A 12,730-nucleotide genomic window follows, 5' to 3' on the forward strand; every position below is an offset into this window, starting at 1 on the left:
TACTAAAAGTAGAGTGGCATTCCCATTAAAAGCAGTAAGAAGTATCTTCATAAACAAAGATGTAAAGATGTGTATGAGCTTCTTTAATGTATCTATATGAGCTTCTTTAATGTATCTATATTTGATTATAAATAAATGTGAATAAAAAGCTGTCTTCATATAACTGTTCAAAATTGTATCAATTGATACATAAGATAATCGCATATCAGTTCACATTTTAGCAAGGCACAACATGCACACTTGGTACATTCCAGTTTAGAACTTCAACCCAGGCATACTATAAAATGGAGACTGACTATCACTGGTTTGCCAACCTCTGCCTGAAACTTTCCTTCACTATTTGCCTCTCTAAGTATTCACATTTATGCATACCACCTAACAAAAGTGATTATAAATTTACATTGGAGCAGATTATACACATATAATTTACATTGGACCAAAGGCTGCTGGAAAGTTGAGCAGTGGTCTCAAGAAATGGATAATCAGTGTAACCAACAACTGGATCAGAAGTACAGAAAATACTTTTGTCACACTTGTTTAGAGGAGCATCGAACTCAAATCTCTTTGGCAAATCTGGATTAGACAAGAACCAACGGCCGTAAGCAATAAGATCTGCACGACCCTCAGCCACTGCATTGTTCCCATCTTCCCTATCAAAACCACCTTAGCCATGAACAGCTTCTCTCATGGGTTAAAGACTTCAGCATTTTCACTTTTTACTCCAGCTTCAGCTTCCTTCATTCTTGGCTCAATCACATGGCAGTACAGAATCCCATATCTGTTCAAGGATTGAACCATATAAAGGCCTACTGCTTCAGGGTTTGAATCCCCTGCTTCCATATAGTCCGTGAATGGAGATAATCTAATTCCAACTTTATCTGCTCCTATTTCATTAACAGCTTCAATGATTTCCAGAGCAAATTGGCAGCGATTCTCTAGAGATCCACCATATTGGTCTGTTTGGTCATTCACTTGGTCTTTCAGAAACTGATCAATAAGGTAACCATTAGCTCCATGAATTTCAACCCCATCAAAGCCTGTATATCAGACAAAGTACAAATGATGTTAGCTACTTAAATTTTTATGATTAGCAAAAGTCAGATCCCTTCTATAGGGAAAAGGTAAAACTTGTCAGTAAAACTTATTCTACTATAGCTCTAACATTATGTCTTTGATACCATATCTTTTCTGAAATCCCTACTCTTACGAGGGTCACATTTGGGCACCAAGGAGTGATTTAGACAACTAAAATCCAATCTTGCAATTTGGAAGATATAATCATTCTTTTATAAAACAAGAAAAGAGTGAAAGACTCCTTTTTCCATTTTCAGCAGCCAAAACCACTAAAAATTATTCTTGATATGGAGGGTGAAGAATAACTCTGCTTTTTTTTTTTTTTTGATTCAATTCATGCCATTGTGTTTATGTAGTTTCAACTAGACCTCAAAATACGTATGTAACTAATCTGCATGCATCTCTTTGAGTAAGTCTATTCCCTTTTACTACACTTGAACAGTATATTTTGCTTCAGCTCAAATGAAGATATTCATAATCAAGTTGAAGGAAGATTACCAGCTTGGATTGCATTCCTTGCAGCAAGTCTAAAGTCATTGACAATTTGTGGGATTTCATATGTCCTTAATTGCCTTGGATGTGTGAATTCAGCAACATCAACACCATTAGATAGTACTTGAGGGGTTAGTGGCTTGTCAGTAGAAGATATTGGAGCTTGTCCATTTGGTTGAAAAACTGAAAGTATAAGAGATAAGAATCACAATCTGAATACAAAAGACTGTTCGAGGATTATCAAATCCACTGATGACTGATCAATAGCCAGTCACAACAGCAGAAGCATCACCAATATTGATCATGATGATTACAAAAAGTACTATTACTTGCCATCAAGCTTACTAAATTATGCATGGGTCTCTGGAGACAATCAAACATACCCATGTTTCATTTATTTACACTTACCAGAGATAACTGGCAGTCTGGCACGCAGTCAGCTGGTGACCGGTGGTGAAACCCCTGATCTGTAATTCATCCTCTTTTCTTAGTCCAATTGCAAGGGTACTTGAATCCATGATGCCTATGGCAAGCCAATCGCAACAAGCTCTTAGTAGTGCATTAGTAGATTTAACTGTCACAAGCCTGATACAGTATCATCATCAAATCAATGGACGAAAATCAAATGCATTATACTAGAGGCTCAAATATGCAATCTTTATTTAGACAGGACTCTAGAGGCTGATGAAATGAAGTATAAGATATAGTAACCACTGTAAGTTAGCAAGCAGTTCACCAAATCCCTTCAACTAATATGTAGCTTTCTTCTTTTACATAATATATGACATTCAAGTGTATTGATGCAATTCTTCTATCTTGAAACATAAGAATATAACATAATGTACTTTTAAATCATATATTAAGCACATGATGAAAAGCAATAGTCCATAGCTCTCGCCATACTGCATTGGAAAATCAGCTTGGATGAACTTGGGCTTCAGAAGTTCAATTAACTGTAAAATTTTGTGGAGGAGATTTTTTTTTTTCCCCCCTGTGCAGAAGGAGTAATTATGTTAAGTTACTAACAGAACTTTGAATCTGGTGGAAAATATGAAACAAAAGAAATTTTTTATGGGAACTTGATTGAAAAAGTAAATATGGAAAAACAAAGCTGTTAACAAAAGAATATGTAACACACACCAGACATGAACTACAAGGAAATGAAACAATTTACCATACTAACATAATCCTGCAACTCCAATTACTGAACCAACTTTTACCTTCAACTTTTTGTATCCTCAAATCCCTTATCCTAGTATAAATACACTCACCGAGCTTTAGAAACTAAACTTAAATTTAAACATGAACCTGTAAGTAAATATATATCGAATGCTATATTTGCAATCTTATGGCCACTGGTTTTGATCAAGGCCAGACTATATGGGAATGTAGCTTAACTAAATGGAGTACTACAGATCTGGACCCTATATTTATTTACCTTCGACGATGATGATGTTGGCAGAGTTTGAGTGAGACGATGTCCAACGAATCTTTCAGAATACATTTACCGTGGCTACTATATGATACAGATTGCACAAACAGCTTCCAACTCCCTTTAACCATTCAACAAAAAGCTTCAGCCTAAGATATCAAAGCTAGTAAAATTTGATGATTTGATTATTTAGAAAGTAGTTGTATTCAAGACCTAAAACCATAAATCGGATTACTTAAGATTCTGATAACATTTACCTAGTATATGTAAGAGCCACATCAACGAGTCGAATGGATACCATCTTTTTGGTGTGTACCACCACCGCTTGATAATCCTACTTCCTACAATGTGTTCATTTCTCCAGTGGGAGTTACTGATCAATTGGTGCTTCAACAAATAAGCAACCAACGTCTGCAAGCGGCGGATTTCAATAAAAAAAATTAATGAGTAAACAATGGTACTCTTATGACGCACAAAGCATTTGAAACCCAAATATGGTACCTGAATATATTATTTGTATCCATGAGTAGAAAATAGTTAATTAATTATCAGTAAGAAGCAGACATCAGTGATTCAGTATAACATACAAAAGCTTTAAGGTTCGATCTTACGAAGAAAGAAAGCCGGGGACATTACCGATCAATAAAAGTTAACACAGAAGGTCCCTAGAAATCAGTACCAGTTTCAAACAAAAGAACTTAAAGTTCCTTATGATCGATATTCGATATTGATACAAAGAAGCAAAATAATTTAAGAGTATCAAACACACCTGGCAACAATTACAAGGAACAAAAACTACTCACCACTCAACAGAGTCTTGTAGCTCCAGTTACTAAACCACCATTTAACTTCAACTGATTTTGCATTTCAAATCCTTTATCCTAGTGAAACACTTAACAAGCTTCAGACACTGAACTTTTAACATGAACCTGTAACTAATACACACACATACACATGTATATACATGCATAAATGTGCAATGTTAGGGCCATAGTTCTCATGGTTAGACTATTTGCAGGTGTAGCTAAAGATAATGGATCTAGACCACTACCTTCGATGATGGTGAGGTGGCAGGGTTTGGTACTAGAGGATGTCCAATAAATCTTTCAGTCTGAGTTTACACCATTTATCGGGCTCCATGTTTATTGTTAGGATGCAGATTATACAAAATCTTTCAAGTCCCATCTACCAAATCTCAATCAACATTAACGTCCCTTTCACAAAAAGATTCCGCCTAAGACACTAAAACCGATGCCATGGAAATTAGATATCAAACATAGCCAATTAGTTTCACAACTAGAAAGTGCGTAATTTGAAGCCTTTCAGTATTACGTACATTGGATTGCTTAAGATATTGATAACATATTGAGTTAAGGGCCACTTCAATCAGTCAAATGCATACCAAATTTCCTTTGTGGTGAAAGTCCGCCTGATACATGTTCCGTCCTGCATAGAATGTGTTCCTCAAAATCAGATTCATTTCTCCACCTGGAATTAAATCTTTAGACCGTTCAACCAATTAACAACCAACTCCTGTACCCAAGAGGCTGATAAAATGAAATCGTGACATATAAAATTGTGAATCAGCAAGCAGTTCACCCAATACTGTAAGTGCCCTTCAACTAAGTTATATAGCTTTTTCTTTCCTTTGCTATATAATGTGACTGTTGTGACATCTTAGCGTGCAATTGTTCTATCTTGAAACATTAAAATATAACATAATGCAACTGCTATATACCTATGAAACATTTAAGCGACTGAAGAATAGTCCATTCCATATCCCCAACAACTCCAATGACATTCTTAGTCCTAGAAGCTTCAATGTGGTCCCTAAAGTGTATCTAGCTAGCATACGTATCCTGACTGACTTGCACACATTCCATTTGCGTTTGCAAGTTCTTCATGAAGAACCTAAAAACCACTCTTAGAGTGAGAACACAACAGAACTTTTCATAGTAAAAGATTCTTATTTCAATATGGACATTGCCAAATAAGTACTCCAAAACCGTGGATTCAACTCCTGACCTGACTGCAGTGTGAATCCATCAGAGGACATGGATAGAGATAGAAGCACGCCTAGTAATTAAAGAGATAGAGAACATCCTCATCGAAGGAAAAATGATTTGCTGCAAACAAACAGATAATCAAAATTCCAACCTGAGAAATAAGAAAAACAAAAGGGAAAAGGAGAAATAAGAAAAACAAAAGGGAAAAGGAGAAATAGAAGTACCTCTGAGAATCTGTTCATCAGTTTGGGTTGGAGTTGAATCATCTTAAGAAAGTTGAACAAGCCTGTAAGCATGGGACTACAATGATTAAACAACTGAGAATATTCTTAGAGAATGCAAACTTGCAAAGTAGTTGAAATCCAACAATATGAATACCTGAACGGAATTATAGGCTGGTTGGATTTGCTGTTCCAAAAGAATACAAAATTAGAGTAAATATAAAGATTAAAAGAAAATAAATTTCATAGTAAATATTGTTAAGATTCATTCAGAATTTTGCGTTTGGTGATCGATACCTGTTCACTACCATGGAGTAATTGAGACGTTTGGGATGTGAGAAATGTTGTGCCACTCCTTCCCCACGCCTGTATGGTATTCTCGTTCCAGAATTGAACAGCACCGGATCTCCAAAGTACGCAGTGTTGTTATCTTGTAGAGGAACTCTGGTAGTGCTTTTAGCGTTGGGCAGTACAGAATTCGCAACTCAGAAAGGCCTGGCATTAATGTGATTTCAGAAAGAAAGGCCCACTCTTCCCAGTTCTCCATTCCATAAAAAGTGAGTCGTTTCAATTTGGGGAATAGAATTCCTGAGACTTCTTCTTCTTCTTCTATTCCCACAAATTCAACTCCCACCTTTTTCACTTTCTTCATCCCCGATATTCCCAGAATTTCAAGCGATGGCAGTTTTCCAAGAGGAGGCAAAAGTTCACAAAATTTCCAACTAAAGAGATAAACTTCTCTCAAATTGTGTAAAGACTTGATCCAATTGAGAGACTTGGTGGTGCAATGGCAATAGTCAATGGTTAAAGATTCCAAATTTTGATGTGGTTGCAATGCATTTAGTATTTCTTCATCACCTTTTCTCTGCACTGCATCTTCATCTTCATTGTCATGGAAATATACTCCCAAATGAGAGAGGTGCTCCTTATTCCTCAACTGTGCTTTCTCAATCTCACTCGCATCATCTTTCCCCAAATATCTTATAGAAAGGCTCCCCTGAAGCTGGTCCATGATTCTGAGATCTCCTAATTTCAATGCTTCATCATCAACCTCACATACATAAAACATGTCTAGTACTTGCAGACTTTTCAAACTCCCAATCCCTTTCGGTAAGTACCTTAGCTTATTACAAGCATCAACATATAGATGCTTCAAGTTAATCAACTTTCCCATTGCCTTGGGTAGTTTCTCAAGCTTATCACACCACCCCAGGACCAGAGTTTGTAGATTGTATAAATCACAAATAGCATCCGGTAATTCTTTCAAAGCCTCATTACCAGACAAATCCATATATCTCAAATGAATCAATTCACCAATCTCTTTTGGAACTTCATTGAGCATGTTACCACTCAAATTCAATGTCCTAAGGCATTTCATTTGCATAATTGAACCGGAGCTTATGGTTGTAATTTTTGAATTAAGGAGTATAAGGCTACGCATATTTTTACATCTGTGACACGAAGTAGGAAGTGGACCTTCGGGTACACTTATTAAGGTCAAATGACGAACCTTATCACCCAATAGCTCTATTCTTTGATTAACACCCTCAACCGCTTCTATAATAATGCATTCATTTTGGGTAAGAAATTGCACAAATTCATGCACAATATCATGCATTTTGCACCCATAAACATTTCCCATCTCATCTTTTCTAAAATCTTGAAAGAAAGACCGCATTGATAGACTTTCAAAATAATATTGACCTATTCTTCTCTTTTCTTTTTTTCCCTTTGAATTAAGATAATCTTGTGACATCCAAACCTCAATCAAATTATCTTTTCCTAACTCATAATCTTTCGGAAATATTGCACAATACAGAAGACATCTTTTGACTGCAGGGGCCAAATCATAATAACTAAGTAAAAGTGGTCGGAAAACTTGTTCCTCAACTTCTTCTAATTCCCATATCTTACTGTTCAGAACATCCTGCCATTCCTCTCTTGTTTTCTTACACCACACTAGACTACCTAAAGTCTTTGCAGCAAGAGGCAAACCTTTACACTTTTTCACAATTTCCTCACCAATAGCTCCAAATCCATTAGCCTCATCTTCTTGCCTTTCGAAAAATGCGATGCTACTGAACAATGCTAGACAATCCCTATCGCTCAACTTGTCTAAATGGATCATGCTACTAGTTGCTCTCATCATTTCAGCAACCCCTTGTTTTCGTGTGGTAACCAGTATTCTACTCCCTTCTTCACAACTTTGCATTATTACTGATAATTTCAAACTTTCCCACTTGGTTTTGTCTTCGGTCCACACATCATCTAGAACGAGGAGGAACTTCTTTTTCTCAACATGTGTCCTTATACATAACAGTAGAGTTTCCAACTCATCTGAATTTCTTTGGCTTTCATTTTTATCTAGATTCTCAATGATCGCTTTGGCAATTTTAATCTCGTCAAAAGGGTCTGAGACACAAACCCATACTTTCTTGTGAAAATGGGACTTAACCTTTTCATTGTTATAGGCTAATTGGGCAAGAGTCGTTTTCCCCATCCCTCCCATCCCTACAATAGGGATGACAAGGAACCTCCCCCTATCCTGGTTACTCTCTCTCAACAACTTGCTCAACAAATACTCTTTTTCTTCTTCTCGGCCAAATATCGTAGATATATCAACCAGAGATGAAGTTTTCTGCCGTTGAATAAGCTGCTCATCTGTGCCATGTATTGTGGATAGATGAAAGTCATACTTTTCTTTTTCAGCAACAATCATAGTTAGTTTCTCATTCAGATTCTTTATGCTTCTAGCAATGTTATGATGATGAATTGCATTATTGACTTGGCCAAAACAAAAGCAATTGGCGGGAGTGGGGAAACATACCTTCTTCTTGCCTTCCTCCACTTGTTGTTTCAAAATTTCAGTGTTCCACTCGTCTAGGACGTCGTCCATCTCGTACGATACATTTTTGAGCTTCTGCAACCAGTCTCTCACCCTGGCCTCCGTCACTTGTTTCTTCTCTGCATCCTCCAGCACAGCTTGAATGGCTTTGAGATTGCTGCTGAAACTATGAACATCTTCCTCAGCATTCAAAACGATTGTCACCGCTTGTTTAGTGTGTTCAAACACTACTAAAGCAAGTTGCTCTAGAAGCACAGAGATGAGTGCCTCAGCCATTTTTCGTGTTAGAACTCGGTTATAATTGAAAGAGACAAGAATAGAGATGAATATGAAATTGTTGAATGAGTGTGCTCTCACCTCTCTTCTACCAATTATATAGTGTCGAAATCAGATGCGATAGGGAATAAGGAATGCGCCTCAATTATTTGTCCAACAGAGCATTATGAATATTCCTCTTTAATTACTTCCAAAGAAAATATATATATATATATATATATATATATATATATATATATATATATATATATATTCCTCTTTAATAATTGCAAGCATGATCATAGAAAAGTAGAGCTACTGCAATAATGGGAGAGAGAGAAAGTTTGCTTATGATGGCAACACAAAGATTGTTTAAATGAACTTAACAACGATGGCAAGTTTGCTAAATAAAAGTATAAAACTATCAAACATTAGGTAAGAGAGGGACTAGTTTGCTTAATGGAGTAAAAACTCTAAATGGTAGCTAAATTATTGCGAAAGGTATTTTTTAGTATCTATAATTTTTTTTTATCTCAAATGGTGCCTGAAGTATTATGCCATTACCAAATATATTTCTTACGTTAACTTTTTCATTAAAGTTGCCTACGTGGCACATATTTCTTTTGATAAAAACTCTAAATGGTACCCGAACTATTGCAAAATGCATATTTTTTTGTACTTATAATTCTTTTTTACCCCAAATGGTACCTCAAATATGTTTGATCACAAATTTAAGATATAACACCAAATACATACTTGAGGTACCATTTGGGGTAAAAAAAAAAATTATAGGTACCAAAAAATGCATTTTGCAATGGTTTGGGTACCATTTGGAGTCTTTATTCAAAAAATACATGCCACGTAGGCGACTTTAACGGAAAAGTTAACGTATGTACTATATTTGGTAACGGCGCAATACTTCAGGTACCATTTGGGGTACAAAAAATTCATAGGTACCAAAAAATATTTTTTACAATAATTCAGGTACCATTTGGAGTTTTTACCCTTAAAACTATTAAACATTAGGTAAGACAGGGACTCTTTACCGAAAGCAAGGATTCAAATTTCAGTTTCATTTTTTGATTTCGGTACTTCAAATTTAAGGAAATTTCAGAGAAAGTTTCAATTTCGGTTAAAAATAAAGAAATCACATTAATTACATTTATAAAATGATATTTTTGAATGAAACTTTTACATAGACTAAACTAATCTATAATAAATTAACCTATTTACAATGTAACCTCTCTAAAATTATACATTATAATAGAATTGTGATATTAGGTATGGAAGAGTAATTAACTAGTACTGTAATAGGTTGCTAAACTAATGGTTTTATCTATGTGTAATTATAAATGTGTTGTCTATTGATAATGTGAATGTGATTTTTTTTTTCTTATGGCTGGAACTCAGTGGGAGGGCTTGGCCATCACCCTTTTTTCACTTATAATTAGAAAATTACAACGGGACGGGGTCCCCGGAGAAGGGGGGGATATAAAAGCTACTGCAATGTTGTTCGATCTTGAACTGCTTTCATTTAGTATTAGACAATGCTGCTCCCAAATACATGAATTTTGGAAATGATTTTGGCACTTCATCACATGGGTATTGTATGTGTGTTGATCTCTTCCCACATGCAATTCATATATTGGATATTGTGGAATTACTCAATATGGAGTTTCATTGTAAGAAGCATATGGCATTTGAGACGAAGCAAAAAGGGATATATTGTGGTTGGAGCATTCAACTTTGTAGGAGATAAAAGCAAAAAGGTTTTTTGCTGTATTCAACTTGATTCCAAAAAAAAATTTCATATTTTCTCTATGAAAGTATGAAGTAAAAAATTCATTGTTGTGACGTACAAATTTCACAGAAATTTCAGACAAATTCTGTGTGAATTTTTAAATACATTTTGTGTGTAGATAATTCATAAATTAAGAATTTTATGGAAATGTACGGAAAATTTCGGGAAACTCCTGATGGAAATGATATAGCATATGAATTTCATTTCGATACTTCAAAATTATGGAAATTTCGACGGAAATTTCAGCAGTTTCAGAGAAATTTAAAACTTTGACCGAAAGACAGAAAGCTTATGATGGGTGGATATATATTGTTCTTAGTGAACCTTACGGTCCAAGTCCAACCATGTGCAACTGTTGGAAATATCTTCACATTCCTGTCAACCCAAAAAACACGCAGATGTGGCAAATTAACATCAAGTAGAATATTTCCAACGCAAGGAATCATTTGAAATTCATTGGTAATTTTGTGTATCAAAAAGACGTGAGAGTGTATCTTTTCATTCTTTAGTTCAAACACGAGTTCACTTATCTGATTGAGTTTTATTTGTTTAAAGGTGTGTTTACTTGATCGTCAGGCATCTCCCATATAAAAAGTCGCCTATGCATTCAATGTCACATATATTCCTTGATAGTCGGTACCATATTAGTATTATGATTTCCAATTCCATGTGTTTGGTAATTTCCAATGCCTCAGTTACATGGTAATCGGTACCAATTACCAAATGAGTATTATGATTTCCAAGTAGGAAGAAACTAGAAACGCAAAACATAGAAGCCCCACTTGTATGATAGCATGGTTCTGAAGACATGAATTGAAGCTTTATAGCCTAGAAGGCTATAAGCTGATGCCTGATAGCACTAAAATCTCTAGACTGTACAAAAGTCGCGGCGACTTCAACCAAAAAAAGGGCGAACCCCCATGCCCCATCTTACTTATGAAGAAATAGTTGGAGCTAGGCTCCGAGCTATGAGAATTTGCTTGTCCACATAAACCGTCCTCTATAAAACCAAAAGATTTCAGAACTCAAACAGAGAGTCTTAACATCTAATCTAAATGGATGAAACTGCGTACCATTTGGCCATGAGTCTTCAGCATCCTAGTCATAACCGGGTGTATATGAGAGGATGCATTCATAAGGGGTTACACATCCGGTTACTTGTGATTTTCTCCAACTAGAAATAAGAACATTGTTTTGGAATATATACATATCAGACTCTAGCATACTCTTTCACTAAATTAAAATAAATTGGCCATTTGAATGCAGAGTATCAAATATCATACTTAATATATCAAGACTTCGAATTGGATCAGAGTTCCAAGAATTATTCTACCATGTAAGAATCCATATTGTTCTCATCATATCAGAAACAGAATGAGAAGGAGATAACTACTTTACATGCTTAGCAAACCACTGCAACATGTCATTATGAGCTTCCTCTGCACTCTTTGCAGCAGCTTCATCATCAACATCGTACCACACAGCCCAATTTGCATTGGAAAATCAGAGGACGAGGATTGGTTGTCAAAACTGTTGAGCTAAAGCCAATTACGTACAGTAATAGTATCTGACAATTTACTAACTAATTAACCTTGTAAATTAAACAAAACAAAACAAGATTTTAAATGAAATTGGAGCATTGAATTCTCTCAGACACTGCATAAATTGCGTGATGCAACCACCATCACACCAGTCTAATCAAAACAAAAAAAAACCACCATCACACCAGAATCATGAAAGAGGACAATAGTGATGACATTTTCCACATACATTCGACTTAAGCACACAAGTTTTTACTTGTATGATAGCCATAAATCTCTCTTCAATTAATGTGTGGTGAGTGGTAACGTACGTCCAAGCCAAAACGACAGGAACCACACGACTTAGGAAGCCCCAGCTGCCACTACAACAATGTAAGCAATGGCGTAGCTACAGTAGGGCGAAATGACCCTTCTCTTTTTTTGAAACTAAGCAATGATTGGTTGATATATTTAGTAAAAGAAGCCTATCATGTAATGTTTGACCCTTCTGACATCAAAGAAAAGAAAATTGTTTTAAAGGTTTGGCCATTCAATTAACCCCAAAAATAGAAGAAGACGAAGACAAGCAGTTGCGTAGCCAGAATTACTAACTAGGAGTGTCAGAATTTGAATAATATTATATTTATACTAAACAAAAATAAACTTTATCAAATAACATAAAATTAATTGCATATATTGATTGTCAAAAAATTGCATATATTGTTCAAAATACTCAAAAATAACAAGTCTCTCTAAAACAATTATAATTGTCCACTACGATTGCTCATGATTTGAAAGCTTTTCGTAATATAGATAATTAGAGTTTGATGAATTACCTTAATTGATTGAGAAATCTACCAAAATATCAAAGAAGGAGTAACAAATTGATTGCTTAAGAGCATCTTTAGCAGACTCTCTATTTTGGCTCCTTAGCTATTTTGGAGAGTATGTTTAACCTTTTATATATTTTAGCCGATGCACCAGACTCTTAAGTGGCTCTCCATTATAATTTTTAGCTATCTCGCTCCTAAATATAGAGAGTGAGATGAGACTCTCTATAATTTAAAACATTCATTTTGAGTTA

At 35.4% G+C, this 12,730-nt stretch overlaps 2 protein-coding genes across 24 annotated transcripts; both read right to left on the reverse strand.

Annotated features, from left to right (window-relative positions):
* Positions 1 to 97: 97 nt before the first annotated feature.
* LOC133744395 (12-oxophytodienoate reductase 1-like) lies at positions 98 to 1,953 on the reverse strand. Its single transcript, XM_062172512.1, has 3 exons — positions 1,950 to 1,953; positions 1,573 to 1,749; positions 98 to 1,037 (listed from the first exon to the last, which is right to left on the reverse strand). Exons 1-3 carry the CDS (start codon positions 1,951 to 1,953, stop codon positions 685 to 687), a joined length of 534 nt encoding a protein of 177 aa, XP_062028496.1. The 3' UTR covers positions 98 to 684.
* On the reverse strand, positions 1,725 to 8,466 carry LOC133743136 (putative disease resistance protein RGA1). 23 transcript variants are annotated; one of them, XM_062170939.1, is made up of 12 exons: positions 5,523 to 8,465; positions 5,383 to 5,412; positions 5,229 to 5,290; positions 5,024 to 5,124; positions 4,737 to 4,909; positions 4,401 to 4,444; positions 4,050 to 4,240; positions 3,802 to 3,879; positions 3,256 to 3,409; positions 3,005 to 3,147; positions 1,975 to 2,089; positions 1,725 to 1,749 (listed from the first exon to the last, which is right to left on the reverse strand). In XM_062170939.1, the coding sequence occupies exon 1, from the start codon at positions 8,344 to 8,346 to the stop codon at positions 5,530 to 5,532; it is 2,817 nt and encodes a 938-aa protein (XP_062026923.1). In that variant the 5' UTR covers positions 8,347 to 8,465; the 3' UTR covers positions 1,725 to 1,749; positions 1,975 to 2,089; positions 3,005 to 3,147; positions 3,256 to 3,409; positions 3,802 to 3,879; positions 4,050 to 4,240; positions 4,401 to 4,444; positions 4,737 to 4,909; positions 5,024 to 5,124; positions 5,229 to 5,290; positions 5,383 to 5,412; positions 5,523 to 5,529. The 23 variants fall into 23 exon arrangements, with proteins under 23 accessions (XP_062026923.1, XP_062026919.1, XP_062026932.1 ...); XM_062170935.1 differs by having other exon boundaries at positions 4,335 to 4,444; XM_062170948.1 differs by having other exon boundaries at positions 4,050 to 4,444; positions 5,229 to 5,304; positions 5,523 to 8,466.
* Between the last annotated feature and the right edge of the window lie 4,264 nt (positions 8,467 to 12,730).

Source organism: Rosa rugosa, chromosome 4, assembly GCF_958449725.1.
Source record: "Rosa rugosa chromosome 4, drRosRugo1.1, whole genome shotgun sequence".
Classification (NCBI taxonomy): domain Eukaryota; kingdom Viridiplantae; phylum Streptophyta; class Magnoliopsida; order Rosales; family Rosaceae; genus Rosa; species Rosa rugosa.